Source organism: Hyperolius riggenbachi, chromosome 10 (genome assembly GCF_040937935.1).
Source record: "Hyperolius riggenbachi isolate aHypRig1 chromosome 10, aHypRig1.pri, whole genome shotgun sequence".
Classification (NCBI taxonomy): Eukaryota; Metazoa; Chordata; class Amphibia; order Anura; family Hyperoliidae; genus Hyperolius; species Hyperolius riggenbachi.
In genome coordinates, this window is record NC_090655.1 from 48,134,628 (window position 1) to 48,156,739 (window position 22,112).

Genomic DNA, 22,112 nt, shown 5'->3' on the forward strand with positions numbered 1-22,112 from the left:
GAGGGGCCCCAAAGGGTGCACCCTCAACTGCAGTATTAGGTCTCTATTAGTTCTGTGCTGGTAATATTCACTTCTATAGATACTTTGAATAGTGGTAATCATTAACAAGCTGTTCCCCATCCCATTCTTGCACCTCTGACACAGTTGGCAGGTTTTGGTGTGCTGTATCAATTATGTATAGAGTGCTTGAGGGGGGCCCTGATGTAAAACTTGCATCGGGGCAGGGGCACCGCCAGCATACAGGCGAGGCGGCGGGCGTATGGGCACCGGGTGGCGGGCATGCGGGCACCAGGCGGAGCGGCGGGGAGAGAGAAGTTTCCACTTACCTGCCTCGATCCTGACAGCTTCTATCTACTTCCTGTCCCAGCGTCTGTCGCTATGGTAACAACGCCCCCTATGATGACGTAACTGCGTGTCATCACAGACGCTGAAGATAGAAGCTCTGTGCAGGATCCAGGTATATACCTATCTAATCTATAGAAGATTTGTTTAGCCATTCAATCTTTGAAGACTTCAAAAGCCCCTGGCCCTGATGGCTATACAGCCTTGTACTACAAGACTTTCAGTCACATTTTACTTCCCCGTTTGAAAGATCTATTTAATTATATTATGAAGGAAGGTCATATTCCCGCTGATATGCTTAGGGGTACTATGTCTCTTATACCTAAACCGAAATCTGAACACTCTCAGCCTACTAATTTTAGGCCGATATCGATTCTTAATAATGGCATAAAACTCCTTGCAAATATTTTGGCCTCTAGGTTGAATAAAGTTGTCCCTTTATTAGTCTCTCCCGCACAGACGGGCTTCATCCTAGGTAGGTAGGCATTGGCAACCCACTGACAATACTCGTTTAGCAATTAATATTCTCCAAGATGCCTGACTTCATGGTGAGCAGCACTTGGTCCTTTTGAGTCTCGACCTGGTCAAAGCTTTCGATTTTGTTTTATGGCCCTATATGGATGCAACAGTGAACACTGTGTCATGCTGGTGTTCCGACTTCATTTTTAGTGGTAATTTGGGCTCTTTATAATGCTCCTGGGACTGTTATTAGAATCCCTGAGTTAACATTTCCCCTATCACTATGCACAAGGGCACTCCCAAGGGGAGTCCCCTTTCCCTTTTATTTTCTCACTGATGATAGACCCTCTTGCTTGTGCTATTAAAATTAACCCTGATATTTAAGGGCTATGAAAAAGGGCACTAATGTTGATAAAACAATAATGTATGCTGATGATGCCCTTATGTTTATCACCCAGTCACTCACCTCAATGCCTAATTTTTAAACACTTTAGCATGCTTTGCCAAGTTCTTAGGGCTTCGAGTTAATACTCTTAAATAGAGTCTGAAGCATTTTAAAATACCTGTTTTTATGGTGCAGGTCGTTTCAGCATTATAATCCAAACTGATTTGCCGCATTCCCGCAGCAGAACGAGGTCTTAATCACCCTGAAATCCCCATGGAAAATTTAAGGGCACGTTCCTGGTAGAGGCAGAGCTTTGCGCAGTAGCTCTGCGACTGCTTCTGTCAATCTCCACCTCTCCCTGCCCCTTTCAGTCTTCTTTCACTGAGAGGGGGTGGGGAGAGGAGGAGATCGGCGGAGATTGATTGGACTGGAGGCAGAGCTACATCGAAAAGCTCTGCCTCCCCGGGCAGCAAAATCTACGACATGGAAAGTCGTAGAATTTTGCCCAGGGATTTGGAGGGTATGAAGACATCGTTCTGCCCCAGGGATGCGGCAAAATAGTTTGGATTATAATGCTGAAGCGGCCTGCACCATAAAAACAGGTATTTTAAAATGCTTCAAACTCTCTTTAAGTCTAAAGCAATGCCTGTCAATTTCTCCCCTCAGGTTTATACAGTTTATCAAACAAATTTCCCTTTTGACTGGTCTCTTGATTATATTCCTTATTTGGGAATTACCGTAACCTATCTTCCACATATGACTCTTGGTTTAAACTTAAATTTCCCTGGGTTATTTGCCTCTCTTCTCATCACTTTGAGCGATTGGAATTCCTACAAAATCAGTTGGTTGGGCAGGATGGCTGCCTATAATATGACCCTTCTGCCAAGGCTCTTGTATGTATTTAGGACTATTCCTGTTTTTGTCTCTAGGTCTCTACTAAATTCCCTACAGAGTCAGATCCTTCAATTCATCTGAAATAGACGCCCTCCTAGGATAGCTCGTAGTTCCCTGCCACGACCCAGGCACCTGGAAGGTCTTGGCCTCCCGGATCTCTGGCACTATTACCTCTCCTGTCAGTTTGCACCGATGGTCAGATGGTATTCTACCCTTTATGGGTTGACGTTAATAGAGAGTCAACCCTTATAATATTCAGGAACTTTTATCTTCTAAGATGACCTTGGGTAGGCCCCTCTCTACTCTTAATCAGGTAGTTCCATTATGCCTTTCGATCTCCATAATAATTCCACTGATTGGAAATTCTGATTTCCCTCCAGCTTTTTCTGATCCCAATAATTTTTCGTGGTAGGCTGCAAATGGCTTTCATTCTGCAAAAAAGTTCTTGATTAGTGATGTTTTCATACCATTTGAACATCTTAAATTTATTAAAAAACATCCTGGAATCTGAACGTTTTAGATACCTCCAAATTACACATTTCCTGTGCCCTTCGAGCCTTGGCAGAACTTGGTGAACTCCCCCTCTATTTTTGACTGGCTGTTTGGTGATGGGCTGGGTGGTAAGGGCACTATTTCTCTCCTCTATGAGGACATGATGGTGGCATTGTCCCCTTCTAAGCCAAAATCTGTTTTAGATTGGGAATCGGATGTTGGTGCAGCATTTACTAATAAACAATGGTCTGCTATGTTTGAATCTATTTTCAAGGTCTCACCCTCCCCATGCCGGAAACTGCAATTAAACTCTTAACACGCTCCCTTGAGGTTGCACAGGATTTTTCACTCTCACTCGTCATGTTTTCGTGGTTGTGGTGGAACTGGAAGTCTCATGCATATTTTTGGGGACTATGTGGAGACTCAAGCCTTATAGGGTAGGATGTACACATTGTTCCATGCTGTCACCTCGGTCAGTATTTCCTGCACCCCTGCTCAATTTTTGATATACGCCCATGTCCCTGGTGTCCCCAAAACCTTCAAGAGGTTCTATCATGCTTGTCTCCTGGCTACGCAATGGGTGATTGCTTATAACTAGAAGTCTCCTACTCTTCCCCATGCCCAAATTGAACAATGTTTAAATATCTTGATGAAAACTGATAAACTAGCACACGCCATTTCTACCACTACGGAAAAGTTTCAATGCAACTGGGCTTAGTGGTTAACCTATTAATCATCTGTTTCTCCCCCTTAGTGTTTGAGGTTTCCTGACTTATGGGTGTGTAATTATGATATTTCTTTCTTATTTTTTCCTGAAAGGATGTTCTTTTGGTTGTTCTGTTTTAGTTCTAAGTAAGTTCTATGTCTGATTTGTATCATTCTGCATTTGACAGCTTGAATATGTCCTGAATGTAGCTATTATCACATTCTCCACTGTGGAGATTTATATTTTTCAGATTGTGTACTTTTATATGGAATGTATACTTTCCGTGTTTGAATTTTCTTTCAATAAAGCCTTTTGTAAACTAAAGACTGACAGATCCAAAGATAATAGAGTCAACTTGAGGGAACATTAGACTCTGCCTGGAAGTAAAGCAGTTCATTTGCTGAGTGATTGCAATAGGAATTTGCAATTGAAAGTGGGTCCCAGGCCTTACACCCCCTTCCTGACATAACCCTTTACTGATGCCTAACCCTAATCTCCCAACTCTAATACAGATAACCTTCCTCTATCCTGTGCCCTAACTAACCGTCCTTTTCCACGCCTTACCCTAAACAATACTCACCTTTTGCAATCTCTTCTTATCTTCTCTAGCGTCACTTTCACCCAAATGCTTGTGCCCAAACAACCATGTAATCCCACAGACACTGATGTAAACTAAGTGCGTGTACCCAATATCCTCGCCCAGTTTACTGGAAATTCTCGGAGAATGTGACAACAAACTGAGTAAGTTATATATTACCATCTACCATGTGAATATTATTAGCCTCTTCTAATATAGGGTATCCAATGTAGATTAGGTACCACCATGGTAGTATCAACAATTGCAAAAATGTATTGGTCACATTGAGTCAAAAAACATTATGCTATTGCTTTTAACTCTATGTGACCAATACATTTTTGCAATTTTTGATACTACAACGCTGGTGCTTGATCTACATTGGATATCCAGCATTCCAGCTCCAGTGGTGTGGTATGCTGAAATCGTTGTCACCCCTCTCTTATACATACTGTATGTGCTGTCCCACCCAGGGACGGATCTAGGTGGGGGGGCAGACGGGTCTCTTGCCCCAGGCGCAGTTTGTTGAATTCTTAAAAAGGCGGCAACATTTGGATGGGGAATGGCAGTTTAGGCGCCAAAACCTGATCTTTAGGCGCCAAAACCTGACCTTTAGGCGCCAAAACCTGACCTTGCCCCAGGCGCAACTTGGTCTAGATTGGTCCCTGGTCCCACCGCCCCCATTTTTGTTGCTCCTCTACTAATACAGAAAAACTATTATTAACTAGTAACTAGTTTGTGGCAGATTGGTTAGCTGGATTACTTGTTGATAAGCAATCTTGTCTTGTAGCACTGGAGTCCCAGGTCCCAATCTCCACCACAAAACTGGTGGTTCTATATTCTTCCTGTTTTTATGTGCATTTCCTCTGGGTTTAATGCGTCATTCTAACAACCCCAAAATATGCTGGTAGCTTAGGTGCCTTCCCCTAAAACTGGACATTAATCACTTGGAATTGCAAGTGGTTAATTGCAAGACATGAGTTTTGGCATTACAAGATGCCACAGGTCCAGTTCTAGCAACAATAGGGCCCTGGGACAAAAGTAACTTGGAGGGGGGGAGGGGGGCTAGCAGTGCACCCTCCCTTTCTGCAGCCTCTGAGACGATTCCCAGGACCCATCCCACCACACTCCCAGCCACACAAATCATTAGGGGTCCATCATATGTGTCCAAAAACATTGTTTGGGACCCCATTATTCCCCTCCTCTTTTCCCTATCAAATCCATATTTATACACTTTGAGGTCTTACCTAACCCAGGCAGGACACAGGAGGCAGCACCACGCTCTATTCTCTGGACTTCTCCAAACGGCGCCTCTCTTCCTCATTCCCAGCAGGCATGTATGGAGTCACCATAGCTGGAGGGGAGGGGACACACATTGGGGGTCTTACCTAATCCAGGCAGGACACAGGAGGCAGCACCATGCTGTACACTCCTGACTTCTCCCCACAGCGCCTCTCTTCCTCATTCCCTGCAGGCATGTATGGGGTCACCATAGCTGAAGGGTAGGGGACACACCTTGGGGTCTTACCTAATGCAGGCAGGATACAGGAGGCAACACCATGCTCTACACTCCGGACTTCTCCCCACGGCGCCTCTCTTCCTCATTCCCAGCAGGCATGTATGGGATCACCATAGCTGGAGGGGAGGAGACACACATCTTGGGGGCCCCCACAGGCTCTGGGGCCTATAGGCAATTGCCCCCTTTGCCTCTATGGAAGCACCGGCCCTGACCCCACACTTGTGCATGTGTGCGCTCCCGCGCATGCACCCCCATCGATACCACACATGCACGTTCTAAAAGATAACGATTGTTGTAATAGAAAAAAACTGCAATCATTCATTAAAAGTTTTAAAAAAGTTAAAAAGCTGCTCTTTGCCCCCGCCCCTCACCTCCCTCCCTGAAATTGTCAGCATGCAGACATCTTGAGCGGGTAGAGGCATTTTGTGAAGGAGAAGCACTCCCTTTTAAACGTCCACTGGGGGGTATTCCAGAAATGCTTCCCCCGCTGCCATTGGGCAACTCTGTCTCTGTACGGCCGCTCCCCTTGCCGCTTCTCCACCTCCCTGCACTCCACTTTGTGTGAGACAGAGCTTTCAGCGTCATGACCCCAGTGCTCACAAAAATAAAACTAAGACAAACACAAGACACATAACATTTATATTGTGCTTTTGTCCTGGCTGTTGCTCGCAACAGACAGGAGTAGCGGATAGCAGTGGGAATTGCAGCTACCTGATCTGGCCAGCCCTTTGGATCAGGTAGTGTGTTCTTTTTTAGCAAAATTTGCCGCCTCGGGTTCCTTTTAAACAATACCAGTTGCCTGTCTGTCCTCCTGATCTTGGGCTGCAGTAGTGTCTGAATCACACACTTGAAATAAGCATGCAGCCAATCCAGTCAGACTTCAGTCCTGCACGCTGGTTCAGGGTCTAAGGCTAAAAGTATAAGAGGCAGAGGATCAGCAGGGCAGCCAGGCAATGTGCATTGTTTAAAAGGAAATAAATATGTCAGCCTCCATATATCTCTCACCTCAAGTTGTAAGATACAAAAGGAAAGTTAGCGATGTGAACCGTTTGATATACACTGCAAAATGCTGTGCAAAGGGCATAATAATAATTATCAGGTATAATGCGGACTCCCCAACACATCATCATTTTTAATATCTGACTGTAATATCTTCTGTCCAGCTAAACTCCTAAAAATATACACACACCCATCCTAGAATGTGAATACATGGTAAGTATAAATTGCACAATTTATGCTTAGGGCCCTTTTACACTTGAATTGAAAACCTGCATTGCGTTACCCTGTGTTACCGCAGGGTAACGCAATGGCAATGCAAGGCAGTGGGGCCTAACACACTTCACGCATCACGTTGCGCCGGAAGCGCCCAAAATGCCACTGGGCCGACGCAGTGGCAACAGCGCATTACCGACAGACTTCCACCACGGCGGAAGAAATGTAAGTCTATGGGCAACATATACATTTGAAAAAGCTGCGCTGTTTCCTTACCCCCATTGCCCTGTCTATGTCTGCCTGTGTCGTAAGCCTGGATGGGTAAGAAGGCTTTAAAGTCTTTTAAAGGCTATGTGCCTGGCTCCTCTGCTCTTGTAGAACAATGGGAATATGACGGGGATCCCCGGGAATCATATAGAAATAATTCCTGTCCAGCAGGGAGTACGTCACTGGCAAGGGGCGTGCTTGAGAAAGGGGGGGGTGCTATGCATATGACCCTGTCAGCGCACTCTGCAGAGTGGCGTAGCAATAGTGGTTGCAGAAGTCTCGACCACACCGGGGCCCTTGCGCCTTTCCTCAACCGCAGTATTAGCTCTTTATTGGTCCTGCGCTTATAATGATCACTTCTATAAATGCTTTGAATGATAATGATTAACAAGCTGTTCCCCATCCCCTTCTTGCACCTCTGACACTGTGGTTGTCCTTGGCAGGTTTTGGTACGCCGTATCAATTGTTATGTATAGAGTGCTTGTGGGGGGCCAATGTAAAACATTGCACCGGGTCCCATAGCTCCTTAACTAAGCAACTGACTCTGCCACAGGGTCATATGTTTGTGATTGTGTGCATTGGGGTGCAATATGGCAGGGGTGGGAAATCGCAGCACAAACGCACATCTCAAGTGTAATACCAGCCTCAGTGGTCTGTTTAGTCCCACTTGAGATCATCCTGATCCATATTGCTATTCTGTGTCTTCCCCCCTTACATACACACACCTGCGGACAACAGCACCGCAGCAAAAGCACAAACTCCTTAGTTTTTATTAGTACTGTACAACAGCACACACAGTAGAAAATATGTTTTTATTGTCAGGAAATTTTTAGTTTTGGATTCTACTTCCTGTTTATGGATTTTGACCTTAACAGATTTTCACTGTTTCAATGTTTAGGCCAGCCTCTTCCAATTCTACTTTCTGTATCGTCTCCCTGATCCAGTCCAGGTAGTTCTGCACTTTGGTATACATCCCAAACTTGCCACATCCCAACCCCCAGGAGACAATGCCACCAACAAATAATTTTTTTCCTTCTACTTCATCTGATTGATCTTCAAACATGAGCGGATCCCCGCCATCACCACCACAGCTGTCTTTGCCAAATCCACCAGCACAGAACATGTTCTCGGTGAAGGCTTGGTCAGTCTTTTCTGAAGCCTTGCATTCAGCAGTTTCACGTACGAAAATGGGGGCATACTGAAGAATGGGTGATCTTAGCCTCTTTTGTGTATCACTCTTCTTTCCCCAGCCAGCTATGTAGCCACGTTTATCCACCACAGGAGAAAAGCCCTCTCCCTCTCCTGGAAGACACACCAGACTTACACAGGGACCCATTTCAACTCTATGGCTCAGTTGGACAAGAGCGATGTCATTGTCAAAGTTCTTTCTCTGGTCAGCATCTTCCACAACCCAGTCTGGATGGAGAATAACTCTTTTGCCTTCCAGATCCTTTGCATGCTGAGGTTTCACATTCCCAACACGCATTCTGGGCTCAGGGTTGTCTTGAACTACATGAGCAGCAGTGAGGACCCACTGATCACTTATGAGAGATCCACCTCCTAGTCCTAAGCTTTCTATGGGAAATAATACCATCCATGGGAAGTTTCCATCGCGTGCATCAGCTCCGCCCAATATTCTGGAAGTAGACTGCAGTGTGGTTCTGCCACAGGCTGAAAAGAAGAAGACAGATATTAGAAAACTCTGTAACAACCTAAGTTTTTCTCAAACATTCCATTTGTGTAAACTATTTAATGTAAGGGATTCATCCTGAGCCATGACTTCTAGCCTGCCTTTGTGCACACGAGGGTTCTATATGATGAAGTTAGAGATGAATATTGTTACATGTAAATATTGGATATGACAAGTAGGGGCGTAACTATCCTGGACTGCCCCCCCCCCCACTCCCCCCAGGGCCCGGGGGGAAGGGGTCTGGCAGGGAGCTGGGGGCCAGTAACAGTCCTTATTATGCAGAGCAGGCAGTGCAGCAGAGGCGTTATTATACATTACCTCCCCTGGCGCATGCGTCTCCTCCGCTCCCTGGTTAGTTTTCAAATGCCATGCACTGCTTGCATCCAGCCAATCACCATGCGGGGACTGAAGCCACGTGACTGGCTGGCTGCAAGCATTGCACTGCAAACCAGGAAGTGAGTGGAGGAGATGGGCAGCCCTCACAAGTACAGGCAGTCCTAAATGGGCATGGTCATGTTGTGGGAAAGTGGGCGTGGTCATAAGTGGGGTGCAATGTACGTGAACATAGCAGTAGTGTATTATTATTATTATTATTATTATTATTTATTGTATTTATAAAGCGCCAACATATTACGCAACGCTGGACATTAATTTAGGTTACAGACAATATTTAGGGGTGACATACAGCAATATGACAATACAGGAATACAAGAAAACCCGATCACACAGCACAGTATGAGTACAAGGTAATGCTTAGTCAGTCACTGGATGGGAGCATGGAGATTAGGAAAGTTAGGTTCACTCAGATGCATAGCATGGGTTTACAGTAATGGAGGTGCATGATCAGGTAGGACACAAAAGGAGGAGGACCCTGCCCAAAGGCTTACAATCTAGATGGAGAGATAGGGACATGAGAGGTAGGGGACCAGAGTTCAGCTGTAGGTTTAGAGCAATTGTAAGGGGTGGTAGGCCATAGTGAAAAGGTGAGTTTTGATGGCCTTCTAAAAGGTGTTGAAGGAGGGGGCTGCCCTAATGGGTGGAGGTAGGGAGTTCCATAGTGTTGGAGTGGCTCTTGAGAAGTCCTGGAGGCATGCATGGGACTGGGTGATGCGGGGGATGGTCAGGTGAAGTTAATTGGAGGAGTGGAGTGAGCAGCTTGGTGTGTACCTCTGAGTAATATCGGAAATGTAGGTTGGACAGGTTTTGTGGACAGATTTGTAGGTCAGACACAATATCTTGAATCTGATTCTGGACTGGATAGGAAGCCAGTGTAGGGATTCACGGAGGGGAGCCGCCCTGGTGGAGCGATAGGAGGAGTGGATAATTCTGGCTGCCGCATTCATGATGAACTGCAGTGGGGCTATTCAGGTCACCAGACAGAAGGGCATTTCAGTAGTCGAGGCGGGAAATTATGAGGGCATGGATGAGGAGTTTGGTGGTGGCAGAGGTCAGGAAAGGGCGAATCTTACAGATGTTACGAAGGTGGAAGTTGCAGGACTTTGTGAGGTTTTGAATGTGGGGAGTAAAGGAGAGTGCGGAGTCCAGGGTGACACCCAGACAACGGGCTTGAGAGGTAGGGCGAATGGTAGTGTAGTTAACAGTGACCTGCACATCTGGGAGGTCCAGGGATGACCGGGGTGGGAAGATCATAAATTCCGTTTTGTCTAGATTTAGTTTCAGGAACCTAGCAGACATCCAGGAGGAGATGGCAGATAGGCAGGAGGTGCCCTTGTCCATGGTAGTGGTGGATATGTCAGGGGTGTGGAGGTAGATTTGGGTGTCAACTGCATACAGATGATAGGTAAAACCCATGGAGGAGATAACCTTGCCAATGGAGGATGTGTATAGGGAGAACAGTAGGGGGCCAAGGACCGAGCCTTGGGGGACTCCCACTAAGAGGAGGTTAGGGGTGGACGAGGACTCATTGAAGGAGGTCGTGAAGGAGCGGTTGGAGAGGCTATATTCAACCCATATACAGCCCGTATACCTCATATACCCCACGTACAGTCCATATACTCCATATACAGCCTATATTTAGCCCATATACAGCCTGTATACCTCATATATCCCATGTACAGTCTATATTCCTCATATACAGCCTATATTCAGCCCATATATCCCATATACAGCCTATATTCAGCTTATATACTCCATATACAGCCTATATATCCCATATACAGCCTGTATACCTCATATATCCCATATACAGTCTATATTCAGCCTATATACCTCATATTCTCCATATACAGCCTATATTCAGTTCATATACTCCATATACAGCCCATGTACTGCACATACAGCACATATATCACATATACAGCCTATATTCCGCTCATAGCATATATACTACTATTCTATATATCATGATTTGTGTGGAGGCACCCTGGCTCCATATTTAGTTCATATACCTATACAGCCAATGGGCTCGATTCACAAAGCTGTGCTAACCCAGTTAGAGACTTTAGGCATGATAACCATTGCACCACGCTGGTGAAAAGCCAGTTTAGGTGTGATAAGTTTAGGCATGATAAGTTTAGGTGTGATAAGTTTAGGCATGCTAAGTTTAGATAAGTTTAGATCGCTTGCAAAGTCCCGCACGCAAAGCAGCGCCATTAAACTTTATACGAAGTGCACCAGTCTTTGCTAGCGTAAAACTTTTGATCAGCTGTGCACTGCGGTGCTAACGCAGTTGGTGCTTAAACTTATCACACCTAAACTTATCACACCTAAACTTATCATGCCTAAACTTATCACACCTAAACTTATCATGCCTAAACTGAGTTTAGGCATGATAAAGGGCTTTTCACCAGGGTGCTAACTGTTAGCACCGCTTTGTGAATCAGGCCCAATATGCGCTATATACTGCTATTCTATATGTTACATTCAGTCTGGCCTATATAGCCTATGCTGCTATTCTATACATTGTGTGCAGCCTGAAGGTGCCCCAACCTTGTATATAGCCTATATACTGCAATTCTATACAGCCTGGAGGTACCCCGAACCCATATATAGCCTATATACTGCTATTCTATACATTGGGCTTGATTCACAAAGCGGTGCAAAGTGTTTGCACGCCAGTGAAAAGCCCCTTATCACGCCTATACTCACTTTAGGCGTGATAAGAAGAAACTCGCGCGAAGTTACCGCGCGTACGCGTGTAAGTGCGCGCGCAACACCCGACGCTTCGCGCGAAGCTCCCATTAAACCCTATGGGACTTTGCGCGCGCTCTCACGCGAAGAGCAGGAAAAAGCGGTGATAACTCAGTGGTGAAAAGGTCATCACGCCTAAAGTCTTTTAGGCGTGATAACTGAGTTATCACCGCTTTGTGAATCGAGCCCATTGTGTGCATCCTGGAGGTACCCTGACCCCATATATAGCCTATATACTGCTATTCTATACGTTGTATGAAGCCTAGAAGAACTGTAACCGCATATATATTCTGTACTAGCTGATTGCCCGGCGTTGTCCGGGTATGTATTTGGCTGGTGTTGTTCTAACCCTAACACACAATTACTCAATGACCAAGTTTGTGAGCTTTGCCTTCTTTGGCATCAATCATTTGCATTCAAATGAAAAAATCTGATTGGCTGTTTGTGGCTTGAACCCCAGTCACCCAATGACCAACTGTACCAGGTTTGAGGCCTGTGCCATTAACAGTGCAAGAATGCTAGCAATTAAATATTCCCGTTGAAAAGCAATACGTGAAGTTTGATTCACTTTTGTAGGCTCCACCCACTTTTCTGAATATTAATCCCAGTCACCCAGTGACCAAGTGTAGCAAGTTTTAAAACCCTGCCATTAACAGTCTAAGAATGGCTGCAGTTTACATTTTCCCAGTGAAATTTGTATTTGTCTCTACCCACTGATGACCCGGCGTTGCCCGGGTATGTATTTGGCTGGTGTTGGCTCCGCCCACTTTTTCTAACCCTAACGCACAAACACTCAATGACCAAGTTTGTGAGCTTTGGAGTCCTTGGCATCAATAATTTGTATATCCCCATAAAAATTAAACAAATCAGATTGGCTATTTGTGGCTCCGCCCCTCTCCAGCATTTGAACCCCAGTCACCCAATGACCAACTGTAGCAGGCTTGAGGCATCTGCTATTAACAGTGTAAAAATGGCAACAATTTAAATATTCCCAGTGTAACAAGTATATTAAATGGGCAGTATTTCACATAAATAAGCCCCTCACCTGGCTTCTGTCTTGTCGCCGGCTGGCTGGCCTGTGTGCTGTACAAGGCTGCCGGTTATGCTGGGCTTGTTGGTGGTGATGCTGGGCTGCCTGGCTGGTGGTGATGCTATGCTATGCTAGCTATGCTATGCTGGCCTGGCTTTCCTGGGCCTGGGCCTTTGCTAGGTGATTTGTTGGGAGGCTTTGCTGAGCTGGGAAATTTGCTGGGGGCTTTGCTGCGGTGAAAACTTTGCTGGGCTGGGGGCATTTTTGGGCTCTTTGCTGGGCTGGGGGCTTTGCTTGGGAGTACGCTTTGCTGGTCTGGGGCTCGGGAGCTTTGCTGGTCTGGGGCTCAGAAGCTTTGCTTTACTGGGGCCCAGGGGCTTTGCTGGTCTGGGGCCCTGGGGCTTTGCTGAGGCCTGGGGGCTTTGCTGTGGCCTGGGGGCTTTGTTATGCTGGGCTGGGGGCTTTGTTATGCTGGGCTGCCTGGGCACTTTGTTATGCTGGGCTGGAGGGCTTTGCTTTGTTTTGCTGGGCACTTTGTTATGCTGGGCTAGGCGCTTTGCTATGCTATGCTGGGCGCTTTGTTATGCTGGGCTGGGCGCTTTGCTATGCTGGGCTGCGAGGCTTTGCTATGCTGGGCGCTTTGTTATGCTGGGCTGGAGGCGTTTTTATGCTGGGCTGGGGGGCTTTGCTATGCTGGGCGCTTTGTTATGCTGGGCTGGGGGGCTTTGTTTTTTGCTCCACTGGGGGCTTTGTTATGCTGGGCTGGGGGGCTTTGCTATGCTGAGCTGGGGGGCTTTGCTGGGCGCTTTGCTGGGCAGGAGACGGGAGGGCTGGTTGCAGCGATACAGACCTCAGACCGCGGCGACTGGGGAAAGCAGAGCAGGATGCGCATACAGGAAGTGACGTCACTTCCACATTTGAAGTGCGTCCTGAAGTGCGTTCCCCAGTCGCCGCGATCTGAGAGGTCTGAAAATGGCAGGAGCGGGGAGCCGGCACACTACGGAGGGAGGCAGGGCACCTGACCACATTATATGCGGGGCACCGTAGTAACAGGTTCGGGAGCAGTGCCCCAGATAAAAACCCCTAGCGACGCCACTGCTTATAAGGTACAAGCCGTCCTCAGAGATACAGGCACCTTCAGAGATATAGGCAGGCATCAGAGATATAAGTTACCCTGAGAGATGCAGGTAACTCATGGTGCTCATTGATACAGATACCCCACAATGACTGTATACAGGCAGCCCTCACAAATTTAGGTTGGACTCAAAGATTGTATAAATAACCCCCCAAAAAACAAACAGCTCTGGGCAATAGATACAAAACAAACATATTCACCTGGTTTACATGTAGGAGGCTCACTTTGTCCTTTATGGTTTAACCATCGTCCATCCAAAGAGCAGCTATAAGTCTCTGTAAACAAGGAAAGCACAAAGGCAAAAGTCTAAACCAAACGGATCTCCTATTTTAAGTACTTCACATTAAGGGCTTGATTCACTAAACTGTGACAAGTCATATCACGGCCATTTTCGCGCGATCACGAATTTGCGCATGCAATTGCGAATTATCGCATGCAAAGCAAGTTCGCGATCGCGTGAAAATGCACGTGAAAACGGCCGTGGTATGACTTATGGTTTAGTAAATCAAGCCCCTAGTCTTGAAATGTTCCAGAAAACCTTCTTCTCTTTCTAGGAACAACAGAATACCCAAGCAGCTCAGGGAGACCCAAAACCATTATAAACAAAACGTAGGAGAAATCACTCCTCTCCATGGACCTCAAGAAGCTGTCTGTGCATTATGGAGAATATACAGCTATAGTGGTTTCATCATGGCTGTGCGGCCTACAGCAGGAAGAGGGGCAAGAGCTAAATGTGGACCCCACCTGCTCCCTCCTGACTTCCACAAAACACTGGATTTTTTTTTGGCACCACCATACAGTCACATACCACCCAAGTGCATACATCAAGTAAAGGCGTCAGGAAAAAAGGACGCGGGTTACAGCCGAAATTTTAAGATATTGTCTATAACAAAATTTTTATAGTTTCTTCATCTTTTTCAGAGATAGTATAATAAATATATTAAATCAATGGTGATACAATCGCTAAATATTGTCTATAACAATGAAAACCCAAATATATTTATAATTGTAAAAACCATAGTAAAACATTGGTAAATATTACCGATAATTTTGTACAACTAAACCTAACCCTATTCTCACACAGAACCCTCCCTCTACCAATGCTTACCCTAACTACCCTAGGTCCCCCCTGGTGGTGCCTAACCCTAAGACCCCAGGTGGTGCCTAACCCTAAATCCCCTCTTCCTGACGCTTAAAGTGAATGGGAACCGCATTTAAAAAAATGAGAAAGATACTTACCCAAGGAGAGGGAAGGCTCTGGGTCCTATAGAGCCTTCCGGCTCCTCTCCTGGTCCCCTCAATCCAGTGCTGGCTCGCCTGGTAGCAGTATTTGACTAAATTAGTCAAATACTGCTTTATCCGGCAGAAGGAGGCTTCAGAAATCTTCAGGGAGCCCGAGTGCTCCTGAAGAAGGGCGGCCCTGTACTGCACCTGCGCAAGCACGCTCTCTTGCACGCTCACGTGTGTGCAGTATGGAGCCACACGTCTTCGGGAGGACATGGCTCCCGAAGACTTCCAAATACCCTTTGGGCGGGGGATTGAAACGGGGGGGGGGGGGGGGAGCCAGCACAGGATAGAGAGCACCGAGAGAGGAGACGGAAGGCTCTATACGACCCAGAGCCTTCCCTCTCCTTAGGTAAGTATTTGCTTCATTTTTTTTTAAATACGGTTCCCATTCACTTTAACCCTAAAACCCCTTTTCCTGACGCTTAATCCTAAAACCCCCCTTCCTGATGCCTAATCCTAACCACCCCCATTCCTGATGCCTAACCTTAACCACCCCCTTTCTCCACTGCAAATGACGTTAATACAAAAAGCAGTAGATTTCTAAGACGATAAAGTTCAAAACGATAATTTACGATATTATAATTCTCAAAACAAATTTCAAAACGATATTTATTGAAGCACTAATTCTCAAAGCTAAAAATTTCAGTTGGACGGGACCGGCGCCCACTATTTATCAGGCACTCTAATTTCTTCTTTGGCGCCCGATAGCCGATATTCTGCATTAATGCCTAAGGGGCAATAGTCCATTAGCCCCAGGCGCCCAAAGTTCCTGATTCCCACCCAAGTTGCACTGCTCCAAAGAAAACATCCATAAGAAACTCTTGCAGTGACAGGAACATAGGTTGTCACTTTAGGTTTTACTTGGTAGCGCGCCCAGGCTATGCATATGCATAGGTAGGATTTAGTTAGTGTTAGGTCCCCTCCCATGGAGGAAAGACTTCTTCGACAGTGGGAGGGACGAGTACTTAACAAGTTGCATGCAAGCTGTTACAGGAAACCAACATCCTCCAAGTGGTAGACAGGTCATGTGTATGCTCAGTGTGTATTTTATCCCATGAGTGGGGTGTGCACTCTTTTGCAGGTAGGCACTCATCTGTTTTTAAGTAGCGCTGTTCATTTCTTTGCTATGTCACTTTAGGTTGTCTTTATTCCCTTTTATAAAGGTACAGTAAGTGAAATCTCTGATTAATGTAGTAGCCATTTTTTTTAATCCTTTCTAAAATGTGGCCAGTGGAGTGTTTAACACCTGATCTAGATATAAATTCCAGGTCAGTGACTCAAAAAGTGTTAGAGGCTGTGGATCAGTAAAACAGCCAAGAAACGGTATTTAAAAAAAGAGGTGAGCAATGACAGCCTCCATATTATGCTCACTTTAAGAGATTGTTAAGGATTTTTTGAATGGCTCCAGGACTCACCTTCCCCGCTCAGTGTGTAATACTCTGACTTGCAGCTGTACCTGGCCTCTGCTGTGTGGTTGGTTGACAGATACCTCACTTCACCATTGTAGATACTCTGAGGAGCACCGCAGTCCACATCTGGAGAGCAGTAAACAGACCAAACATGAGAACATTTAATATTAAGACTTCCATGGGAACATGCAGGTTGAGGAACGTCAATTTGTGTTGGGTTTTGCTGTGCAGTGAAAAAAAAAACAACTCCCCATACTTTCTCCTCATACTACTAAATCTTCACACAGCACTTGTACAGTTTTCTTAACTACTGCTCTTGTAAAAAGATTAAGCCATTAGATGGCTTGATTGATAATTTCCAATATGTCTGATCACCCGTCGGATCGATTCTGCGCTTGATACCGCAGGCGGGACAATGGAAGAAGATAAGGAAAACGAGCAGAAGATAAGAGAATCGCCTGTGGGGATGAGTGGGAATCGATCCGGCAGCATAATCGAGCGGTACAAACCGCTCGATAATGCCGTGTACCGTGTATTCCCGGCATAAGGGATTGTCACACTAAAGCCTTTACTCAATTACATTTTTTCCTAAGTTCTCCTAGGAAATAATTTTTCATCTTATGTTCAAAACAAAAAGTACTTGTAACGATCGGTGAAGCACAGAGAGGATCTGATTACCAGTGATCTGCAGAATCACTGGGAATACAGATGTATACCAGATTATACGTGATCTGCAGTATCACTGATAATCCGATATACTAGCTAACCTCTGTTCACCTGAGTAGAGTGTAGTGTTTGGTGTAACAGTAACACTTTGAGGACTAGGCCTCAGTGCAGCAAGGAGTACTGCACAGATTCCTTCCGCAGACCTGAGCTCTCCAAGACGGGAGGAGTCAGACTGACGGTAGGAAGGACAGACTGAAAGTAACCTTCAGGAGGAAGGATCACTAACAGAGCGAGGAACCGCCTCTAACAGTAAGGTCGGTTCTCGAGGTCAGACAAGCCAGGTCGTACACACACGGACAGATAAAGTACAAGATCAGAAGGCAAAGGCGGAGTCAAAGTACAGGCAGGGTTCAGCAACGGGGTATCAGAAATATCGGGGTACAAAATCAGGAGGCAGAAGCAGAGTCAAGGAACGAGCCGGGGTTCGGCAACAGAGTATCAGAAATATCGAGGTGCCAGATCAGAGTTCAGGAGGATAGTCAAGGCAGGCAAAAGTCATAACAGATAATCACAATCAAACTAGTACTTTAGCTATCAACAGAATCTAGCTAAGTGTAGGATTACAGCTCCAGCTGGTCCCGGCACACTTGCGGATCTGACTACGGATCTGGGTGCTCCCACATATGTGATCGCACGCCAGACAAAGAGCAAGTGAACAACCAGCAGTATATATACTCTAGGACCTTTCCATGACCTCCCTAATTGCTGGTCCAATGGGAGCAGTGGAATTTGTCAGCTGACCCAGCTGGTCAGCCGACACCCTTCTAACTGCTATTTAAACTCTGCCTCTGTGCTCGCGCGCATGTAAGTCTGAATCTTGGTGGACTATCAGTCCCAGCCACACCAGTACTGTTTTGCAATGTATCCGGTGAACTGAGTGCGGGAGCCGCCTCCAATGCGGATTCCGCCGTTCCCAATGCGGATTCCGCTGCTCTGCCTGAGCGGCATGCGGCGTTTTTTCCGCGTTGTGACGCCATGCTGGACGCGGAAACAGCCGCCTCACCTTGAGAGACAGCGGCTTTTCCGCGTTTCATCACAGTACCCCCCCCCCCCGAGGAGTGGACTCCGGACAACTCCTACCAGGCTTCTCGGGGTGTAAGGCATGAAACTCCCTCCTTAACTCATCCGCATGCATACGCCTCCCTGGTACCCATTGCCTCTCTTCAATGCCGTACCCTTTCCAATGAACGAGATACTGTACCGAGTTTTGTACAGTACGTGAATCAATAATCTTCTCCATCTCATATTCGGGTTGGGCATCTACCAATACAGGAGGAGGAGGAGTGGGACCCACCTGGACTGCTGGTTTAAGAAGGGATACATGGAAAGACCTTACTCCCCGCATGCTGGTGGGAAGGTCAACGGTATATGTAACATCATTAATTTTCCTGACAACCGGGAATGGACCCACAAACCTGGGACCAAGTTTATCAGAAGGTTGTCTCAGGGTCAAGTGACGTGTGGATACCCAGACCAAGTCTCCTGGTCTGAACCTCCACTCCACTGAGCGTCTTTTGTCGGGTACATCTGAAAATGGCGCAGGGAGAAAAATGGCGCACCGTTCTGCCGATAAATGTATCATAAAACGATATTTACCGTTTTAATGTAAATACAATAAAACGGTAAATTTCGTTTTATGCTACATTAATGATTGCAGAGCGGTGCGCCATGATAAACATGCGGGCTAGCATAGGCAGCGGGGGCTGGGGGAGAGAGGCAGCGGGAGACTAGAGGAGAGAGGCAGCGGGAGACTAGAGGGTATAGGCAGCAGATGTATGCAGAAGCATACGTTACCTTATCCTGGGCCAGCGATCGCTCCTTCCCTCTGCTCCTTCCATTCGTTTGCTGTAGTCCCGCAGCCGGCCAATCAGCATGCGGAGACTGAAGCCACATGGTGATTGGCCGGCTGCAGGACTACAGTAAACGAATGAAAGAAGTGAAGGAGCGGAGGGAAGGAGCGATCGGCGGCCCGGGACAAGGTAACGTATGCTTCTGCACACATCCTCCCCGCTGCCTATGCCCTCCAGTGTCCCGCTGACTCTCTCCTCCCCCGACCCCCGCTGCATTTTTGAACACTTATAACGCTATTTAGCGTTATAAGTGTAAGGAAAACTACCTGCGCCATTTTTTAACACTTATAACGCTAAATAGCGTTATATAATGTAAGTCTATGGGGCGCCCTTTGTATTCCCCTGGCGCTGTGCGCCATTATTAACTGTCACGTCTTTGGTCAGCTTGACCCTTCTGACTCAGAAATGCTTTTTCCAGGTTACTTCTTACCGTCCCCCAAAGGTTCCTAAATGACCTTTGCCAGAGCTCCAGGGCTGGGAACGGAGTGGAGACTACAGGCAATGGGGAAAATTTGGGTGATCTCCCTGTCACTACCTGAAAGGGGGAAAATCCGGAGGACGAATTTTTTAAATTATTCTGAGCAAACTCCGAAAAGGGCAAGAATCTGACCCAATCGTCTTGCGCCTCTGCAACATAACACCTCAAAAACTGCTCTAAGGACTGGTTTATCCTCTCAGTCTGGCCATTTGTCTGAGGATGATAACCAGACGAGAATGATAGCTTTATGCCCATGAGTTGGCAAAAAGCCTTCCAAAATCGGGAAACAAATTGCACTCCCCTATCTGAAACTATGTCTTCAGGAATGCCGTGCAATCGGAATACATGTGTAATAAATAACTCGGCCACTTCCTGAGCCGAGGGGAGTCCCTTCAATGGCACAAAGTGGGCCATCTTGCTAAAGCGGTCAATTATGACCCAAATGACTGTCATGCCTTCAGATCTGGGAAGCTCACCCACAAAATCCATGGACAGGTGGGTCCACGGCTCACTCGGGGTGGGCAAAGGCTGTAAGGTACCGACAGGTGCCAGCCGGGAGGGTTTGCTCCTGGCACATATCGTACACTCCTTCACATATTCCTTGCAATCTGCTGCCAGTGACGGCCACCAGGCGCATCTGGCCACCAGATCCTGTGTTCTAGATGCCCCTGGATGGCCAGCATTCTTATGTGCATGGAACATCTCCAGTACCTGGAGACGAAATGGCAGAGGAATAAACAAAACCCCTGCGGGCTTCCCTTCCGGGATGTCCTGCTGAAAGGGAGTCAAAGTCTCCTTCCAGTCCTCCCAAGTTCCAGTTGCTGCCAGTATCAACCTCTGGGGAACAATGGTCTCTGGAACGGAGGGCTGTGCTGCCTCTGACTCGAAACACCTGGATAACGCATCCGCCTTAACATTTTTGCTACCTGGAGTGTACGTAACAATGAAACTAAACCTGGAGAAGAACAGCGACCACCGAGCCTGGCGCGGGCTCAACCTCTTAGCCCCCTCGATATACTCTAGGTTTTTGTGATCGGTGTAAACCGTGATGGTATGCTCAGCTCCTTCTAACCAATGTCGCCATTCCTCGAAAGCCAACTTGATGGCCAAAAGCTCCCTGTTGCCAATATCGTAATTCCTCTCTGCAGGGGAGAACCTGCGAGAGAAATACGCACACGGGTGCAATCTACCCTGCAAGCCTGACCGCTGAGACAGCACAGCCCCCACCCCAACCTCCGAGGCATCCACCTCTACAATGAACGGGAAAGAGGCATCCACATGTCTGAGGATGGGTGCTGAACAGAATAGGCCCTTCAGGGTGGCAAAAGCCTGTAAAGCCTCAGGAGACCAGTGGGTGGTATCTGCCCCCTTCTTGGTGAGACAGGTAAGGGGAGCAATAACCGTGGAGTACCCCTTTATAAACCGTCTATAGTAGTTGGCGAAGCCAAGAAAGCGCTGAAGGGATTTCAACCCAACCGGTTGTGGCCACTCCAGAACAGCGGAGACCATGGCAGGATCCATAGATAGGCCCGTGGTGGAGATTATGTACCCCAAGAAAGCGACAGATGTTACTTCAAAGATGCACTTCTCAAGTTTTGCGTATAACGAGTTCTGCCTTAACTGATTCAACACAAACCTCACATGGTTTCTATGTTCAGCGAGGTTGTTGGAGAAGATAAGAATATCATCAAGATAAACCAGAACAAATTTCCCCAACACCTCCCGGAATACCTCGTTAATGAGTTCCTGAAAAACGGCCGGAGCATTACATAGCCCGAAGGGCATCACCAGGTACTCATAATGCCTGTCTGGTGTATTAAAGGCCGTTTTCCACTCATCGCCCCTTCTTATGCGTACCAGATTGTACGCGCCCCGCAAGTCTAGCTTAGAAAAGATTTTAGCATCCGTAATCTGAGTGAACAAATCATCTATCAGTGGCAACGGATAGCGATTTTTTACAGTAATCTTGTTGAGACCGCGATAATCGATGCAGGGTCGCAGGCCTCCATCTTTTTTTTTGACAAAAAAGAACCCTGCTCCAGCAGGGGACCGGGACGGGCGAATGAAACCCTTGGCCAAATTTTCACGGATGTACTCCTGCATGGCCAATTTTTCGGGCCCTGACAGATTGTACAAATGACCCCGGGGAGGTACACAACCGGAACGGAGATCAATGGGACAGTCGAAAGGGCGATGTGGGGGTAACTTATCCGCTGCCTTGGGACAAAATACGTCAGCATATTCCATGTACTGTTCAGGAACCCCCTCCACCTGAACCCTGGTTTGGCCCAAAGTCACCCTCCCTAAACAGTGCTGGTGACAATGATCGGACCATCTGGTTATCTGACCCGTAGCCCAGTCTATTTGTGGAGAATGGACTTGTAACCACGGCATGCCTAGGATGATAGTGGAGGTTGACATATGCAATACAAAAAACTGTAGATGTTCCTCATGCAGTACCCCTAAGGTGACCTTCACCTGCGGTGTCTGTGACAGAGAACGATTCC

General features: G+C 46.8%; 1 protein-coding gene across 1 annotated transcript in view; it reads right to left on the minus strand.

Annotated features, from left to right (window-relative positions):
• Positions 1 to 7,643: 7,643 nt before the first annotated feature.
• Positions 7,644 to 22,112, minus strand: part of LOC137533963 (complement C1r-B subcomponent-like) — a 57,640-nt gene continuing 43,171 nt past the window's right edge. The window contains exons 7-9 of the mRNA XM_068255292.1: positions 16,558 to 16,677; positions 14,056 to 14,130; positions 7,644 to 8,521 (exon numbers count right to left, since the gene is read on the minus strand). Of these exons, the coding sequence (XP_068111393.1) occupies positions 7,719 to 8,521; positions 14,056 to 14,130; positions 16,558 to 16,677 (998 nt within the window). The 3' untranslated portion in view covers positions 7,644 to 7,718. The remainder of the gene's footprint in view (positions 8,522 to 14,055; positions 14,131 to 16,557; positions 16,678 to 22,112) is intronic.